The following is a 19,308-nucleotide window of genomic DNA, read 5'->3' as shown; positions in this document are numbered from 1 at the left end:
AACGTGGCAGGTGACAGTCAGGCAGTGGCACATCTTACTGGTCCCAAACTCAGGCACACAGGGCTGCTCCCCAGGCCTGCTGGCTCCCGGCTGAGTAGCCCTGGGTCCGAGCGCAGAATCCTCAGCATGACACATGCCAAGTGTGCCCTCGGACCACACGACCACCCCGCCCTCCTCCCAAACCTGCATTTGAGTTTGGGTATGTGATCAGCTCAGCTGGGACAAGTGACTTGGGTACATTCAAGTAGCCCAGTGAGCTGTGAATCCCCTCCCCACCACAGCCAGTCCCATGATCCTCCAGTTCTCCGAGAGCCAGAATTACAGCTGCCAAGGTGCAGAAGGCACCTCTCAGCCCTATGTCGAACCTGAACTTGGGGCTGACGAGTTCTCAGGATGGCGTTGTGGAAGGGAAATGTGTCTGGGAGCTGGCTCTGGGTGGTAGGACCGGCCAAGGTACCCGTGGGGTCACCCTCCTGCTTCCTCAGACCCCCAACTGTGAAGACGGAGTCCAGTGGCACCAAGAAGGAAAACACAGCCCATAGCCGGGCAATGTCCCATTGCTCCGCGTGGAGCGAGCCTCAGGGGAGACTTGTAACACTGCTCAGAAAAGGGGCACCGGGATGGCAGGGTGGACCACGAGCCCCAGGGCCATCGCAACCGCCGGTTCTGAACCAGGCAGCCAGGGCAGGGGCGGGTCCTGAGGCCCTGGCTGCAGCCTGGAGTGGGCAGGGGCCATGGAGGCTGTGCCAGTGTCAGTGCTCATCCATCGTCCCGGCCTCCACCAGAACTGCCCTGGGAGCTCGCCCCTCAGGCAGATGGCTCCCCTCACCCCAAAATGAAGAGCTTTAATATTCAGACCACCAAGATGCAATGTCGTGGCAAATTTGATAAAAACCAAGAAGTAAAATTGACACTGGGGGGGGGGGGGGGGGAAGGGGCCAACGGAGGCTGGGAAGGAGAGGCGCCCAGCATGCCTGGTGGGTGGGGAAGGATGCCGCACTCGTAACAAAGACACAGAAGGGTCCACACGAGCTTCAGGCTCTTCAGAAGCCAGATGCCCGAGTCCATGAGACCAAGTTCCCCAAGGCTTGCCAAGAAATAGGGTTCGCTCTGCAATGTAAACAAAGGGGTCCCACGGGAAGGGAATTCTGCCACTGCCCCCTCCTCGGAATTCGGAGATGGCTGTGATCCGGCCGCTTCCTGCACCACTCTGATCGCTGTTCGCCGAACCTCACAGGTGACAGCAGTTAAACCGAGCCCCAGTCTAATATTAGGTAGTCCCAGGCTACCCCTGTCCGTACTGTGAAGCTATTCTCTCACCAAACAAAGTCGGGAAAATTGCTCTTTTAAGAAACAGCAGTTGAAGCTATTTATTGTCATAAGACATTACAAAGGTTTCTTGGCAAACAGCTGGGAAAAACAGTGAATTACAGTTTCAATGAGGGAAACAATCTCTTGCATCACTGAAACTACTGAAAGTTTATGCAAAAGGATTTACTGGCATCAGTGCCTCTGGAATGTTTCTCATCACCGCACAACTGGAGGAGCGAAAACACTGCTTAGCGCCGTTTTCTCTGATGCGAAGCAATGACTCTCCGCAAGCTTCAAGGCGCGGCAGACAAGCTGGGGTGCTACGAGGAGTGAGTCAACGGCTCCCAGATGTACTGAGGACACCCTGTGGCTGGCAGTTTGGTCACTCCCAGAAGCATCTCCAAACCTGCTCAGCCTGCAGCTGGCCCAGAGGGGACAGAAAGCAATGGAATGTGCCCGACTTTGGGACTGGTCATTGCAGGATGCTCGTGGTAGGACGGTCTCACGTCTAGACCCAAGCATAGCCCTTCAGGAAGCATCGCCCTGCACACCAGTCATTCCAGAGTGAGACAGGAGGAGCTGGCGGAAAGGTGTCCTCAGCAGCGGAGCCTGTCACACCGGCCACTTCCCGCCACCTCAGGTCCCTGTGTTCACATCACGCGTGTAGTGCCGTTTTATCCAGCTATGAAGTTGGACAAAGCGTCCATCTTTAGGATGCTACCTTTCTTCTGGGACACTACGCACTTTCCAAGGCTCGGGAACTGGTCTGAAGTGACTCCCGGCGTGTGAAGAAACGAGGGAGCCCAGGTGGACAGGAACGTGGAGGCGCCCGGGAGCCCGAGGCCCCCGAGGACAGCCAGCTCATTTGGTGAGGCTCCTCATGATGCTGAGGGAGGACCCTCTGTACCCGGATCCGAAGTGGTTCCAGTGGTTCAGGTAGTGGAAGAGCTGGTACAGCTGCAGACGCTTCTCGAAGCCGGGGGCTCGGGGGATCTCGCTGTGGTAGGCAGAGTAGAAGGAACGGCCGAAGCCCCCGAACATGCCGGCGATTGCCAGCTCATACTCCGAGTGGCCGTAGAAAGAAGCCGGGTCAAAAATGACCGGCCCAGCGGAGTCCTCGGCTACGTTTCCTGCCCAGAGGTCCCCGTGGAGCAGGGCTGGGACGATGTCCAGGTCACGGAACAGGTCCGGGATCTTCAACTGCAGGGAGGAAACGCCTCAGCAAAGCAGCAGCAGGGGCACGGGAGGGACACTCACGCTCTTCCAGGCAGGGCTTCACGCACTCGGCTCAGGCAGGTGCGGGGATACCCACAGTCACCCCACTAGCCAGCCTCCCGTCCGGACCCAGACCCACCGTGGCCTGTGGTGGCTGCAGGGCACGGTGGGCACAGGGCATGGCGGGGCTCCGCTCACCTGCAGAGCAGACCACAGCTCGAGGGCCTCCCTGTCCCCAGACCCCTGCTCCACCATGGCCATCTGGGGCTGAATGCGCTGCTGGGCATAGAATGCGACCCAGTCCTTCTGCCAGTCGTTCACCTGCACAGGCGACAGCGAAGGACAAAGCCAGGACTGACGGAGGGAGCCCGAAGCACAAAGAGCTGGACAGTGTGGGAGGGGTGGGGCTGAGTAGGCAGCCTGGGACCTCATGGACGCAGTGGGACTTTGACCCTGTCCCAGGAGCTGTGGGAAGCGAGGGGACGGTCCCCGGAGCAGAGCAACACGGTCCCCTCTGAAGAGCTCCAGGCCGTCGTCCTTCCATCTATACTCACACAGGACCAGAGGCCAGAGCTGCTGGCCTGCCCTGACCCCAGTGGCTCACTTCTGGCCACCACTGGCCACGGACGACCCCCCCAGCCCCCGCCAGGCAGCTAGAGGTGCGCTCTCCAGAGTGTGATGGCGAGAAGTCCTGTGGAGCCCCGTTCAGAGGCTGCCCAGGCCACAGGCACTGGCCGTCCAGGAGGGAAGTAAGACAGACGCACGAGAAGAGCAGCACGAGGAGCAGTGCGTGCTGCCAAACCACGGGCCGTCACGCACACGCACATGCACTGGTCACGAGGAGCAGTGCGTGATGCCAAACCACGGGCCGTCACGCACACGCGCATGCACTGGTCACGCATGCACACGTGTACTCACACAGATGCACACACTCACATACAGCCCACGAGTCAGGAGAGAAAGGGGAGCCAGCGGAGCGCCAGCAGAGCAGGAGGCCCAGCTGTCAGCCATCTGCCACCGCAGGTGGGAATGGACAACCTGCTCCATTGTGTCCACTGAGCCCCGGGCCCCCCAGGCTCTGCCTGAAGTTTCCTCGAGTCCCCCTTCCAAGAAGCTGCCTGCCTTTCCTATGACAGCTCAGCCACACCCTAATCACTGTGCACGTGCTGGACACCAAATAGACTGCCCCAGGCTGAAATTCCCCGGGAGCCAACCAAGCAACCGTAAAACTGAGTTACAATCCCTTTGCGTTATGCTGTCTTTGAGAGCTTACTATTTAAAATAAACCATTTTTCAGGGCAGCTGGTTAGCTCATTTGGTTAGAGTGCAGTGCTAATAACACCAAGATTGCCAGTTCGATCCCCACATGAGCCACTGTGAGCTGCGCCTTCCTTAAAAAAAAAAAAAAAGGATGAAAATAAACTATTTTTCTAATTTCTAATTTTCACCCCCCTTGAATCCAGCACCCTATTTTCTGGTCTTCTGCTTCTGAGCTTACCTAACATATGAGGTAGGTAAACCTCAAGTTAACATCTTAAAAATTAGCAAAGAAAAAATTGGAGCCAAGACTTTTACTAAATTTCACAGCCTTCCCCACCTAGTTCTGAACAGCCGAGCTGATTCGGAAACAGAGGCCAAAGGCTGGTGTCACTCACCTGGGGGAGGTAGCCACAGCACGTCACCACATCAAATCCAAACTGGTCCACGAAGGGCCGTTCCACCTGCCCACCTCCTCTCCCTGGAAAGCAAAAGGAAACGAGACGGGCGACTCGTCTCCCCCCGGCCCACTCTTGGAGCTCAGAGTAGCTTGGGGACTGACGTCAGCATGCCCTGCTCCACCTCGTGTCCCCATCCAGAGACACACAGAGTCCTGGTCTCCACTGTAACTAGGGACCCAAGAACAGAGCCTATTCCATCAAACTGAGCGATCAAGGACACCCACTACTTTCCAGGAGAGACGCCGAGAATGCTCAGAGGAGTGATGCCATGTCCAGAAACTGAGGGAAAAAATCCACCGTGACACATCAGGACAGGACGGCGGTCAGTGACCAGCTCAGCCCCCGCCATCTGTGAAACATAAATGGCTGTGCTGTTTATGTCTCCACCTTGCAAATCCTAAAGGACTGAACTACCTGTAGCTTCGAAGGCACAGAACAGGTTGAGCAATATATCTGTTTGTCTCGCACATGGAGTCTCACAGGACAGGAGAGTGACAGAAGTCTGTCTAGAGCTGATTCTCACAGGAGTCTGTCAGGATCTATCTGTGCAGCACGCAGACTGTCACAGGATAGGATCTGTGTATCCAGCACAGAAGATGCTCAGCTATGTTCCCGGTGTCAGCTGCTCTGCTGAGCAGAGTTACTATACATGCTGCACGTGGATTATCAAAAGTGAAATGATGAAAACATAGAAGGCACTCTCAGTGCTAACACTGCACTAAGTGCTGGCGGTGAGGGCGGCCATTCTGAGCCTCATGTATGATTTGTCTTAGAGAAAGGCACTGGATGGAAAGCCAGAGAAACTTTGAAAGACTCTCCTCTGGGGAGTGAGAGGTCAAAGGAACCCAGATATGGTGGGGTTTTGAGTCCAGGAAATGTTTCCTGTCTTTCCAATGCATCTGGGATACAGTATTGTACTGACGACTGTGTTCCCTGCACCCCAAACACGCGACCCTGGGCTTGGCTTTCCTTTGCTTTGGCATCGACCCAGGTCTGACCCTCACATGGCTGCAGCAGAGACACACACCCAAATGCCCTCCCCCGGACAGGGCCCCTCTTGGCCCACAGAATCCCATACCCACTGTGCCAGCTTCCTTCTGCAGCCTCTCTCCCAGCTTCTTGTTATCCAGGTGCAGAGCCGCGAGCTGGGCTCCCAGCTTGGCAGCATGACTGTGAAACCAAAAGGCAGCCATTAAGCATGACACCAACGCGGACGTACATCCACCTGAAAGTTTCAGGCCACATATGGAAGGTCAGACATGGTGAGGCTACAAAGTCTGTGTGGGGGAAGCCAGGGGGAGATGAAGTGCCCTGATCACTGGACGGTCTTTCCCAGCAGCATGAGCCTGCAGCCACGGCCTGTCACCACTGCACCGAGATGCCTCCCTCCCGTTTGCCTGGGGCTTGCAGAGAACGTGCAGAACACGATGTGTGGGGGGGGCAGGTTCCTTCTATCACACCCTCAGAATGATACCCCCCAAATATAAGCTTCCAGTGTGAAGGACCCACTCAGAGGAAAAGCGACGGGGCCAAGACCCACCGGCTCAGAGACCGCATGTCCACGTGCTCCATCACCAGCACGGCGCCGCCGCCGCCCGGGCCAGCAAGAACCCTGATGGGTTTGGGCACTTTCACCGTGTCTGTTTTCAGGATGGCGGTTAAACTTGCCATCTCACCTTCAAACATTCTTTTAGCCTGTCAGAAAAATAATGGAGGACGGGAAAGAGGAGGGAGTGAGATTACTTCTGGAAAGGGTCTGTGTAGACATGTTTTCTGGAGAATTACAATTTTAGATCAAGGTTCTCCTGACTGCAGACTCAAGACACAGACAGCTTTCTCGGCTGTTCAGAAGGTGACATGTTCTGAAGGTGAACGGCTGTACGGATTGTCCTGTCTAGTGAGGGACTGCATTCTTATGTATCGTTGAGCCCACACTCTCCGCAGGGGGAAGAGGTGGGCGGCTACCAGAAATGCTGCTTCAGGGTGGGTCTGTGCATGTGGGGCGTCCTCAGACGCGTCTCCCCCACAGCCCTGTCCACCATGACCGTAAAACCCGCTCAAACAGGCCTTACCCTGTTACTAAAAACATCCTCACTTGTCTGTCAGGGACAATAGGACCAACCGTCATGCAGCCAAAGCACGCACAGAGGGGACTTCTGACTTCAACAACGCCTGGAACCCGAGCTTCACATCCACACCCAGGACCAAAGAGCTGGGACTTGACTGGAACTCGATGGCCGGCCTGGTCCATTGTCCAGGAAGACCCTCCAGCTGAAGCCGGCCACGCCAGCACTTCCGCCGACCAGCCGGCCCTTCCCTAACCCTTCAATGCCACACAAACCCTCAACTGGGGAGACAGATTCGAGCCCTGTCTCCTGTTTCACTTCACAATAAAGCCTTTTCTTTTCTCAAAAGCTGATGTCACAGCGTTGGCTCCTACGTGCACTGGGCAGCGGGCCCCGGCTCAGCACCACCACCTGGCCCCGCAGCTGCAGGTGGCCCTGTCTGCATATGCCAGGAGGCTGGGTCACTTCACCTAAATGGACCAAGTTCTGTGGCGTCTCCTACCTAGTACTGGAAACTGTATCATCTTGACCACCATTTCCATCCCAGTGCAAAAGTCCTTGTTCCCTGGGGACGACAGCAACCGCCCTTCACCAGGTTCCCTGCTCACCACACTGCAGTCATACTTAGGAAGGCAAAGCCCACCCCGGGGGACACACCCCCAGCTAACAACCCCGCCTGCTTCCTGCAGGACAGCCCCACAGGGCCGGGCGAGACCCACTTTCCACCCTCATTTAGGGCCCCTCCCTGCTTCTGTGCACACACACACCGTGCTCCTGGATGGCAGCCTTCTTCTCCTTTCTCAGACCCCCGCTTCCTCCAGCCCCAAAGCCCCCACATGTCCTGTCACATCTGCTTGGAACACCATCCCTGGCTTTGGCCAAGTTACCTCCTTCCAAGTCATGGTTCAGATTTCAACTTACTATCAGCTTGATTTCTGAGAAGTCTTCCCCACTTTTCCAGACTAAATAACTCCTTCCCTTTAAAGTCTCTTTCTTTGTAAAGGACAAATGCTACAGAAGCATAGGCAATAGAGCCTGCAACTCAGACTTCTCAGGCGGCACATCCGCGTGACTGCAGCACAGTCGACATTCTGTCCAGAGGCGCGTCCTGTTCCTGCCCTTGCTGTCCCCACCCTGCAGCTTTGTTTTCTCTGCTTTGTCATCTGCACACAGAGGCGGTGGTCTGCCTTCTTTATTCCAGGCTGCATTTGCTACTGTGGTGCGTCAACAGTCTAACCTCACTGCTGTACAGAGCTCTGCTGTGGGAATATTCCAGAATGTGGTCACCCAGTCTGATGTTGAGGGACAGCTGGGCTTCCAGTTTGGGGCCAGCACGGCCATTCTTCTACATGTTCTCATACTTACAAATTCTGTGACCGTGGGTAAGTTACATAAGCTCTCCATGCCTCAGTTTCCTCATCTGTAAGCTGGGCTCAATGATAGTATCAGCACCATGGGCTTACTGACATGATTAACTAAGTTACCAGCTAACACACGTCCATTCTAAACACGTCATAAGTATCATTACACCACCTTTCAGATCTAAAGTCGCCGAGGAGAAAGTTAAGAAGAATTTTCAGAGCATTCTCTTTAGAAGACAAAGGGAAAACTGCTGGGCCCTGGCCATCCTTTGCACGAGAGCACTGGTTTTGAAGAGTAAAGTAAGGGACAGAATCTTGAAGAAATGCAGGGAGAGGTGAAGGAGGAGGATCTATGAACCCACCAGAGGTCCCCCCAACAGAAACAGCTACTGCATCACGGTCCTAAGCGTCTGAGTACACGGAAGAACACTGCTGCTCTGGAACGGAGCCAAGGCAAAAGCAGGCATCAGTGGGGATGGAGGGCTACAAAAGACCTAGTATTTAAGGCAGGAGTATGAGAGAAAACCAACTACACAAGTCTGCAAAGGACAGATAAAAATAATCAAGAGGGGCAACTCCTTCGAGTGGAGGCGAGGAGGAAAATGGAAGCGCTACCAAGTCGTCTTTTTTTTTCTTTTTTGCCAACATATTTGTTTTTAATCTAACAAATAATTTCTTCCACAATAGCAACTGTGGTAAAAACCGCAATAACATCAGCCAACCTGCTGTCATTTTCTATGGTCTTCTAATTAATATATTACATAGACATTTATAAACTACACAGCCAGACAAATTTGTAAGGAACTAATAAATTCTGAAATGTTAGCAATATAATAAAACTACATTCTAAATAGTTTCATTTTAACTTTCCCTTTTTCCTTAAAATTACCTTTTTATACTCATACTTCCCATTATTTTTTTCACTAGATTCCATTAAATCCTAGATTTAAATATGGCCAAAGACAAAACAAAAATATTGAGATGGGTGTCAACAGAATAGCTGAGTTTTACCATTGTCTAAGCCACCTAAAGCTATTCTCTAAAAGACAATTTATTCACCCAAGGCAAACATGGAAAAAGTTAGAATCAAATCTTAGGTTCTTCATGGTTAACCTGTCAGATACATGGGAACATCCCAGGCTCCGGTTTGAAAGGTCTAAATGCCAAAAGGTGAACTATGTCACTAGTGGAATGTCCATCAGCTGAAGAAAAACTCGAGACACGCTCAGCAGTGTGTTCAACTTGCAGAAGACAGGAAGTTTGAGCTGGTACAAATCAAGTTTACAAGGTTTTCAGCCCTAGTCAAAGATCAAATTCTCTTACTCATGAATGAAAGTAACCTGTAACTCCCCAGCTTAAACTGTATTGACTCTTGCCACTATATGAACTGGGGTTAACAGTTCTGCAGTCTTAACTGAAAGGATAAGCCACTTAATCAATTTCCCGCAGACCAACTTCTTGTCAGCTACAGATGACAGTATGTTCCACCCGAGGCTGTCACAATCATGATCCTTACCAGACATGCATTCAACAAACATTCAGAGACAAAGTAAAGTATATGGACGTACTAAGTGTTTTGGTGGACCCAGTGTTGAATTATCTCATAACTTTTCCCTAAGTCTCTTTACTAACAAATTTAGACCCACCACTTCTACTCCTACGTTACGTGGACGCTGAAGTACGTTATGATGTTGCTATAGGACGATTTTCCTACATTATGGTCCCACTTCTGCTAAATTACACTTACAGTCTTTTTAGAACTCTGGAAAGACTAAATTCACTGAGTAAAAAAATTTTCAATTTTGTTGCTCAAATATAATAAAATTCTGACATACGATGTTAGGCAAGTTAAAGTTAAATTATTAGATAAGTGATCTCCATTCACCTAACACTAATGTTGAGAGGTTAAACTAAACTTTAGTGAGGAGAGTTTGAATTATTCTAAACATGGTAAATGATTGATTATTTGTATGTGAATCTGAAGTATGTCCCTTACAAAATTATCTGTAAGTCAGAAACAAAAATTTAAGCAGACAACTATTCGATATAATGTTAACAGGTATGCTGAGCAATAAATTCAGAGTTTTTAACTTATATCTGCTTAGTTTTTTATTGAGTATAAAGGACCAGGTAATCAACTCATTAGATTGGTCTAGGCAAGACACGAATTATAACAGGATTTAAAAGCAGTTGGTTTTTACTAGTTCTGTGGTAATCACACAGGCACACATGCGCATACACACAAATCGGTAGAGTACTCTACATATATAGGATTTCCCCTCATAATCCTGTATAATGCACTGACAAAAGTGTCACAAGCTACAGTATTCTGAAAACTATACAAATTGAACACGACCAAATTAAGGATACCTGAAAAACTCTTATAAAGTATTTGAGAACTTCAGCTGTATTCGCAAAAAGATCAATTTTAAACTCTAAAAAAAGAAAATTCATATAAAGTCACAACAGATTTAACAGACATCTTTGAAAAAAATCAAACTGTAACTCATTTTTCTACTTTTTTCAAATGTGACTAAGAAAAAAAGGTACAAGTAGTAATGTCCACATTTTTAAAAAACTATTAACTTAGTGGATTTGGGGAAGAAAAAAAACACTATACAGTATTATTGCACTCCACGAATGTGCCGAATTCCGAAGTCTGCCAGCGCTGAAAAACTGTCTTGCATTGAGGTTTCCCAAGAGGTCCAACGTGTCTGCCAAGAAAGCATCTGGTCTGTACTAACAGCTTGCTGTCTTCAGTACAGGCCTTCATTGTGTCAGCCACGCTGCTCTTGCAAAAATCCCTTAATGTGAAAGAGTTTTCAGTGCTGACAGGTGGGGCTATGACCCACGATGTGGGATTGAATCCGTACGCACATTGAGCTTCATTTCATTGTCAAGAATTTGAACCAGCTGTTGCGTGGATGGAAGGTGACCAGATTCCAGCACACAGGTACGCAGGTACATCATTCAAAGTTATCTCAAATGCACCTGTTGACATACACTGGTTTTCAATCATGTTGCTCAAGAAGAACGATCATAGATGCATAAACCTTATATTCTTGGCCCCACTGCCGGATGCTAGGAGCTTGCATGCCAAAGAAAGCAAACGGATTCTTGCCAACAATTATTAAGCCTATTAATACTAGTTTGAAGACTCACAGAAAAGGTGCTATGTGTCTATATATTGGTTGAGGGAGGTCATTCTCTCCTTCAATGTGGATGTCTGGGTACCGCTGGCTAATAACCCGCATGCACCCCTCAGACATCCACCTATAACCTCAGGAAACACAAATCGGGAACTTGAGCAGTGGCCCCGGGGCGTACTGCATCTTTAATCTCTTGCTAGGCACGCCACCAGGTTGGTTGAGGGCCACCGCCACCGCTGCCGCCAGGAGCAGTAGCAAAAGCCTCATCTTACCCCAGCCAGCCACTTCAGCCGCCCTCATGCTGACACTGCAGACAGCCCAAACCAAGCCTGAGCCGCCCAAGCAGTCTTTCTTAGTAGTCTGGAAAAAGACATTTCCACCTCCTAAAAGATGAAGCATAAAGAGTCCTATTTTCCACCCAAACAGCAAATGTTTATGCTATGGCCAATGTCTGTGCATAACTCACACATTGTATTCCAGAGCAAGCTGGAAAATGACGGATTTGGAACTAGCTACCAAAGGACTGGAAGGAACTTACCAGCAAAGTTAAGAATTAGCAAAGTACCAAGAAAATGGACTTGGATGACAAAATAAAAAGAACCCCCAAAATAGCAGAACAATGTGTAAAAAGCATCACCAAGTGGTTCCATTTTGATCAACAAAAAATATTTGCTTCCCCTGTAATCAACACAGAGCTTGGAATTACTACAAGTGCAGTGAAGGTGGGGATACAGGCCTGACAAAGAAGGGCGCCCACAAGAGGGAAGACGCCCAGGGAAGCCCCGCAGCAGAAAGGAAGGAAGAAATGCTGCCACGACACTAGACGTGCTCGGGGCAAATCCATGTGCCAGTAACTTCAAGGACGAATCGTTGACAGATCCCTCTGAAAGGCGTGTGTACAGGATGACATGCAGCTGACCTCTGTAGAACAAAGCTCGACGGTTGGTGTCGAGAGAACAAGAGCACTTCAGAGAGATCCCCGTTTCTAAGGATGAAGGCACCGCCATGGTGTGCGACACGCAGGACTTGGCCCTGTAAGCACCTCAAGCACGTCAGCCTGTTGGAGACGAGGCATCACGGCCTGTGGGCGCCAGGCTGGGCCTCCCAGCTGCCAGCAGCGACCCCCTAAACTGCGTAAAGGGACAGCAGGACCAGGAGTAAGTGCCACTCACCTATTTTCTACACAGCCCTTGGGAGAAAAGTTACACACACAAGGGAGTGGGTGGCTGCAATGCACTGACTGCTCGTCCCCAATCCCCCCGTGGAAACCCAGCCCACAGTGTGACGGCGTTAGGAGGTGGGGTGTCGGGCGACGAGGTTCAGGGGTGGGACCCTCGTGATGGGACTAGAGCCCTTTTGAAGAGGCCCCGAGCGGCCGCGGCGCTTCCGGGCTGCGGACACCGCGCTGAAGCCGCCTCGGCACCGTGGACGTGGGCTGTCACCGGACTTGCGCTTGGGCCCCGGCTCCAGACCCGCGAGAACTGACCGTCCGCGGCTTAGGCTGCCCACGGGCGGGTGCCCAGCAGCCCAGACGACGGAGGCAGCGGCTCAGTTCCCGGCGATAACTCAGCACGGGTTCTGACCCCCGCAAGTCCGAACACAGCCCAGGAGGGGCGGCTTCCGCGGCCCGTCCGCGCGCGACTCGCCAAACAGAACGCGTTTCCTCACAGCAGCGGCACGTCAGTCACGGGAAAGCCGCCCGCGGCACTGCCGTCCACTCCGGCGCCCGGAGGCTGGTCGCGCGGGGCCGGGCCGGGCCGGGCCGCTAAACCTCCCCGGGGTTTCTGCGGCCACGCAGGGCTGAGCCCGCGGCGCCGGCCCCAGACACGCCCAACACAGCCGGACGGTACAGACGAGGCCACCAAGGGCCACCGCACTGCGGCCACGGCTGTGACGGCCCCCGCCCTGGACCTCAGACAAGGGCCCGGGTCACAAGCCCCCGCCCGGACCGCGGACCCCACATCGCGGCCCCCGCCGCAGCGGCCCTCGAGCCCCCGCCCGGACCCCGGACCCCACATCGCGGCCCCCGGCCGGCCCTCGAGCCCCCGCCCGGACCCCGGACCCCACATCGCGGCCCCCGCCGCAGCGGCCCTGACCTCCGCCTTGGCGTTCACTTTCACAAACACTCGTCCTATATCCGTGTCGTAGCTCTGGCCCTGGCTAATGCACCCGCCCCCTGAGTGACCCGTGGCCTTGACGGAGCCGCAGCCCAGCTCCCGCCTCAGCAGATCCTCCATGTTCCCTGCGCGGCAACTGCGGCTCCACCTCAAGTACCGAGACGCCGGCGTCGGCGCGGAGACGCGCGGGGGCAGCGGAGCCGCGTGCGGATTCGGTGAGGGGCGGGACCGAGCGGCGGAGACGCGCGCGGATTGGATAAGGGGCGGGACCGGGCCGCGGAACCGCGTGCGGATTGGATAAGGGGCGGGACCGGGCCGCGGAGCCGCGCGCGGATTCGGTGAAGGGCGGGACCGAGCGGCGGAAACGAGCGGGGATTGGGTGAGGGGCGGGACGACGTCGGGGTGAGGGCGGGAGCGTGTTGCCGCTTCACCGAGTCCCGGAGGGTCTCCGGCGGCTTTTCCTACGCTAGTCCTGGCCCAGCTCCTGCCCGACCTTGCATTTGACCTGTCCTTGACCTAGTGTGGCCCTTGCCCTGGCCTTTGCCTTGCTCCCACCCTTGTCTTGACCTGACCCTGACCCTGACTCTTGTCTTACCCTGACTGTGCCCTGCCCTTGCCCACTGGCCTGCCCTTGGTCTGGGGAACAGACCCTGCTCCCGCCCACTAATCGCTGCTCTCTATTTCCTCTGCTCGGGCCGCCATTGTCCCCTTGTTTGTCAGGTCTCTTCAGCTCCAGATCTCAAGGTCAGGCGGTCACACCTCACCAGGGCTTTCCCCCACCTGGAAGTCTCCTGCAACACCCTGAGGAGTGGCACTTTAGTTTTTTGTTTTGGTTTGATTTGGGGTTTTTTGCACATGATTATGCAATTATCATCTGTTTTTAGTGGTTTGAGGGCAGAAAAAAGTCTGCTTTGCTCCCCCGATCAGTCAGGGTTTTCCAGAGACATCAAACCAACAGATTTTGTGTATATAAAGAGATTTATTATAAGGAATCAGCTCACACAATTGTGGAGCTGGAAGACCAAAATCCACAGGGTAGGTGGGCCAGCAGGCTGGAGAGTTGTGCCCACAGCACACCCTCCCCTTTGGGGGAGGTCACAGTCTGCTCTAGTCAGGCGGTCACTGCGTGTGGATGACGACCACCCACATTATGCAGCGTAATTGGCTTAACTGAGAGTCAGCCAATTTAAGTGTTAATCTCATGAAACAAACCTTCACAGAAACATCAAGAATAACGTTTGACCAAATATCTGGGCACCGTGCCCCACATTCACCATTGTTTCCCAATGCTTAGCATGATGCACAGAATTTTAACAAATTCTTACTGAATTTCCTGAAACAATGAACAAATAAATAATAATTGAGACCTGGAAGGTTGAAGATTTAAGGACTAAGAGCTGATGAAAAAAGTTCTGTTTGCAAATTGTTAGGACCAACCTTCCTGCTGGAAAAGGAGAAATGCTGATTTAAATAGTTGAAGTGTGTCTAAAAGCACTGAAGCTGACAAAAGAGCAAGGAACATTAGCCCCAAATCTAGGTGATGGGAACCCAGAGCAGTGCTACTTTGTGGACATTTGCTGAACCCACTAAACAGAGCTTTTTATTTCGAGAAGGGATGGAACCTAAGAGCTTCGGACTGTCCCAAGGCAGCAGCATGTCATGGGAGAACATTGCCCCACAAATCTCTGGGGCCCACGGGGATGGAGTCTCAACAAAAGGGTGAACTACAAGTAAATCAGAACCTGAACCACCCCGAGTCTGCACTGGCCTGGAGATGCAGCCCAAATTCTCATCACCTGATCATCTAAGACACTCGAGTCATAACTTTAGTTAAAGCAAATAGGGAACGTAGCTCGTCCAGCACTGGGAGATGCAGACAGAAAACCTCTCCGGACCAGCACACCTACCTCCTGGATATAACAGAAGTCCGTTAACTGTTTCCCAAGAACAATGACCATCATACAATTAAAAGCAACCAAATGTCATAAACTGAATGTCTCCCCACCCCCCACCCCCATTCATATCGTGAAGCCACAGCCACGCAATGTGGCTCTGTTTGGAGATGGGCCCTCTAAGGAAGTAATTAAGGTTAAATGAGGTCATAGAGGTGAGGCCATGATCCAACAGGATTAGCGTCCTTGTAAGAGGCATGAGACTGTGTTCTCCCCTCTCCCTCCCCCTCCGCCGACCCCTCTCTCTCTCCCTGTGCACACACTGCAAAAAAGCCATGTGAGGACACAGCAAGGCAGCCACCTGCACACCAGGAAGAGGCCTTCACCAGGAACCAATCATGCTGGCACCCTGGTCTGGGGCCTCCAGCTCCCAGAACTGTGAGAACATAAAGTTCTGTTGTTGAAGCACCCAGTCAGTGGAATTTTGTTTTGGCATCCCTAGTGGACTAAGACACCCAGCATGCAAGGCACCATGAGTATCTACACAGCAGACATGATAAACTCAGGTTCTGGCATTTTCAGACACACGTGATAGGCTGTAACTATGCCGACTATGTCTAAGGAAATAAAAGCCAAGCTTGAGAATATCTACAAGGAAGAAAAACCTATAAAAAGTGACTAAACAGATTCTATAAAGAACCAAAAAGAGCTTTTAGAAGTTAAAAACAGTGCGGCCCTGCGGTTCAGGTGGTTGGAGTGCCGGGCTCCTAACGCCCTTGTCGCCAGTTCGATTCCCACATGGGCCAGTGAGCTGCGCCCTCTACAGTTAAGATTGTGAACAGCTGTCAATGGAGCTGGGCTGCCTTGAGCAGCCGGAAGTTGGCATGAGCTGCTGTGTGCTGCCGTGGAACACCATGTGGCGCTGTGAGTGGCCGGAAGCCATTGTGAGTGGCCAGCAGCCGGCGAGAGCTGCCATGAGCTGCTGTGAGCGGCCGACCCATGACTGGCGACTGGCAACCAACTGTCTCAGCGGTGGGGGGAGCACAAGGCTCATAATACCAGCATGGGCCAGGGAGTTCGGACGCACCGCAGCCTGGGGGAGCCCTGGAACGCCGTGCTAAGTGGAAGACGCCAGATGCAGCAGGTCACACTGTGTGGTTAGTTCCATACGACATCTCGAACAGGAAATCCAGAACAAAAGCAGGTGAGTGGTCACAAAGCGGGGAGATGGGGGAAATGGGGATGATTTCTTAACAGGTCCTGGGTATTCTGGGGGGTGAGGAAGTTGTGAAACTAGAGACAGGTGGCAGCTGCCCAACATTGTGAATATACTAAATGCCACTGAGGATACACTTTACAATGGTTAATTGCATGTTGAGTTCCACCTCAATGAAAACAAAGAAAACTCCAGGCCTAGATATCACTAGCAAATTCTACCCTACGTGGAGGAAAACACCTTCCTGAGTTGCAAGTTGCGCAGGTGCGGCTGCAGAGGACCCGCCCTGTGGCCTCAGGGAACGGCAGGCACCTGAGCCCTTGGGCAGTTTGTACAAAGTCACTCCTTTGACTGAGCAGTCTCACTCTTGACAATTTGTCCAGAACCATGAAGACCTACGTTCACCCACAAACCTCTGTCTGAATGTTTAGAGCAGCGTTACTCAGCATCTCCCACGTCTGGGAATATTCCGTGTCCTTCGGCGACTGAAGGGGTGAACACAGCGGCACCACTGGCCGTGGCAGGAATGGATGACTGACACACATGCAGCACAGGTGAATCAAAGGCCACTCCGGAGGCTTTTACTCTGTGTTATGGCCGAAATGTGTCCCCCAGATATGTGCAGTCCTAACCCTGGACCTGGGACATGCGTCTTGGCAGATGTGATCCAGGCAAGATGACGTCACCAGGGTGAGCTCTAGGGAAGTGTCTGTCCCTGTGAGAGAGGAGGAGAGAGAGTGTGACAATGGAGGCAGAGGTTGGCATGACCCATCTCCATGCCGGGAACTGCTGGCAACCCAGCAGCTAGAACAGAGGCCTGGGACACGCTGTCCAAGAGTGCCAAGGGTAACCCGCCCTGCCATCCCCGATTGGACTTGTGCCAGCTGCCTAGAGAATACTTTCAGATGTTTTAAGTAGCCATTTGTGCTAATTTGTTACAAGAGCCCTAGGAAACTGATACACTGTGACATTACATTCATGACTTTCTGAAAAAGTCAAAAATCTAGAGACTTAAGTCAGTGGTGGCAGCAGGAGACAGGGGTGACTACAAAGGGAGAGTACTAGGGGACTGTGGCCACATGACTCTAGCCATCCATTAAAACTGTACACCGGGGCGGCCGGGTGGCTCAGTTGGTTAGAGCGTGAGCTCTGAACATCAGGGTTGCTGGTTCGTTTCCCACATGGGCCAGTGAGTTGCGCCCTCCACAACTAGCCTGAAGACAATGAGCTGCCGGAGGGACGGCCGGATGGCTCAGTTGGTCAGAGCGCGAGCTCTCGACAACAAGGTCCTGGTTCAATTCCCGCATGGGATGTTGGACTGTGCCCCCTGCAACTAAAGACTGAAAAGGGCAACTGGATTTGGAGCTAAGCTTCGCCCTCCACAACTAGACTGAAGGACAACAACTTGGAGCTGATGAGCCCTGGAAAAACATATTGTTCCCCAATACTCTTCCCACCCCTCCCCCCAAAAAGCTGTACACCCTCCAAAAGAAAGTATACGGGAATTTTAAAAGAATGAAATGCTAAAGTTACCCCACCTGAGTTACTGCTTGGTGAACAGTCGTGGCAGCCAATCTCAGCCCTGCTGTGGGACAGGTAGTTCAGAGGGCTGGGATGGTTCTGCAACAGGAAACATGGAAAGCTGCCTCCCCCGTACCAGGCAGCCCCTCTGTCCTTGGACACCCTCTGGCTAAAAACAACGTGGTGTTTACGACATGGATGGAACTTGGAAATGTTACACTAAGGAGCCCGGCAGCTCACCTCCTATGACCCCACTCGTGACATGTCCCAAACAGGCAAATCTACAGGCAGCAAGGGAGGCTGGGGGAGGGGAGGCTGAGCAGTGACTGCCAGTGGCCAGGGTTGCTGTTTGGGGTGACTGGAACGTTCTGGAACTCTACGGGATGGCCCCACACGTGGCAAGTGCACTAAGTGTGAGGGACTGAGCTCTTTCAAATGGTCAATGTGGTCAGTTGTGTGTGTTTAACCACAATAAGCAGTTTTGCCCGGAGGAAGGTGGGAGGGCTGAGCTGATGCCTCCACTGACTTGACAGGGCCAGAAAAGCAAACGAGAGGACAGGTTGGGGTCGTCCCCTCACGATCCCTGGGGACTGAGAAGCTGGGAGCCGTGCCCCCAATGCTGACGACAGGTCCTCCCCTCTGGTCGGGAGGTCAGCCACCGCGGCAGTGCAGTGTCCTCCGTGGGACACAGCACACTGCAGACATCACGGGCCACGCAGGACCTCACGTCCCTGACTACAGGTTCTCACGGTTCCAGCCTGAAGGCCTGAAGCAGCACTGCTATGAACAGCCTGCCCGGTGCCCTAAAGGACCATGGCAGAGCCAACCCTGGCACAGGCACGTTTGCTTTGGAGCTCCCTCTGCCCCCGGACCCCCACCCCCATTAAAAAACAAACTCTAAAACACCATGGTGAGGCCAGAGCAGATTAGAGACCGAGGTCTTGAATCATGGTTTTACCTGTTCTCTGCGGCCAGGGTAAGTGGTCTCCGTGAGGCTGCAAAGGCTGTGGGGTGGCTCCCACCACGGGCATGACACGCACTCCTCCCCAGGGGACCATTTTTGGAAAGTGCTGAGACACATGCACTGACCTTCGAAACAGCAGAATGTTTAACACAAAATAGTCCTTTTAACTAAAATGCCACGTTTGGAAATGGAGCCACAGTAGACAATACTTCCCCGGAATTAGAAACATAACTTGTTTTTGGTCTTAATTTTGAGAAGAGAAAATTTGTGCATCCTTGTAGTCACATCAAGTTGGTCTCATTGGTGGCTATGACTTCTGACAGGTAGATGGCCTTGGACATCATGGGCTCTGAAGGGTAGGAAGCGCCTGCCACTGAAACAGCCATTGGACAGTCATGTCCAGTGGGTACCGACAGGACAGGCCTCTGTCAGTACAGAAGCTGACAGCTGGATAGAACGGACACGTCAAGTTCTGCCCCTTGTAGGTGTTGAAACAGGTAGGAAATGCCATTATTTTCTGGAGTCCCGTGTCTGCGTTGAAGGTCACCGGAGCCTGGACTGTCATCGTCTCCACCTGCCTGTGACGGGCTCTGAGATAAGTGGTCCTCACGAGCTCACACCCAGAAGACTTAAGCTCCCATGATAGGGACCTGACTTGATGACAGAAGTCTGGCTGCCGGTGGCCGGGATGAAAAACCTAAGAGCTGTGAGCCTCCGAGCTCGGCTGCCAGAGCACGTGTGGGTGGGAAGCCATGGGCTCTGTAGACAGTGGTACCCT

At 52.6% G+C, this 19,308-nt stretch overlaps 1 protein-coding gene and 1 pseudogene across 1 annotated transcript; both read right to left on the bottom strand.

The window, feature by feature from the left end:
• Positions 1-1,342: 1,342 nt before the first annotated feature.
• Positions 1,343-13,132, bottom strand: FN3KRP (fructosamine 3 kinase related protein). Its single transcript, XM_019735659.3, has 6 exons — positions 12,917-13,132; positions 5,785-5,939; positions 5,323-5,414; positions 4,182-4,264; positions 2,725-2,847; positions 1,343-2,511 (listed from the first exon to the last, which is right to left on the bottom strand). The coding sequence occupies exons 1-6, from the start codon at positions 13,055-13,057 to the stop codon at positions 2,173-2,175; spliced, it is 933 nt and encodes a 310-aa protein (XP_019591218.3). The 5' UTR covers positions 13,058-13,132; the 3' UTR covers positions 1,343-2,172.
• LOC109449419 (thioredoxin reductase-like selenoprotein T pseudogene) lies at positions 5,939-12,788 on the bottom strand (annotated as a pseudogene).
• Positions 13,133-19,308: the final 6,176 nt, after the last annotated feature.

The sequence above is a fragment of the Rhinolophus sinicus genome, chromosome 12, assembly GCF_057876585.1.
Source record: "Rhinolophus sinicus isolate RSI-liver-muscle chromosome 12, RSI-T2T, whole genome shotgun sequence".
Taxonomy (NCBI): domain Eukaryota; kingdom Metazoa; phylum Chordata; class Mammalia; order Chiroptera; family Rhinolophidae; genus Rhinolophus; species Rhinolophus sinicus.
Note: the sequence above shows the minus strand (reverse complement) of the source record. Positions and strands in the feature narration are given on the sequence as shown.

Coding starts and splice junctions, on each gene's coding strand:
- FN3KRP (XM_019735659.3), bottom strand. CDS start 13,057: ATGGAGGATCTGCTGAGGCGGGAGCTGGGCTGCGGCTCCGTCAAGGCC. Junction 5,415..5,784: donor GACATGCGGTCTCTGAGCCG/GTGGGTCTTGGC, acceptor TTGGTTTCACAG/TCATGCTGCCAAGCTGGGAG. Junction 2,848..4,181: donor GCTGTGGCTACCTCCCCCAG/GTGAGTGACACC, acceptor TCGCCTGTGCAG/GTGAACGACTGGCAGAAGGA.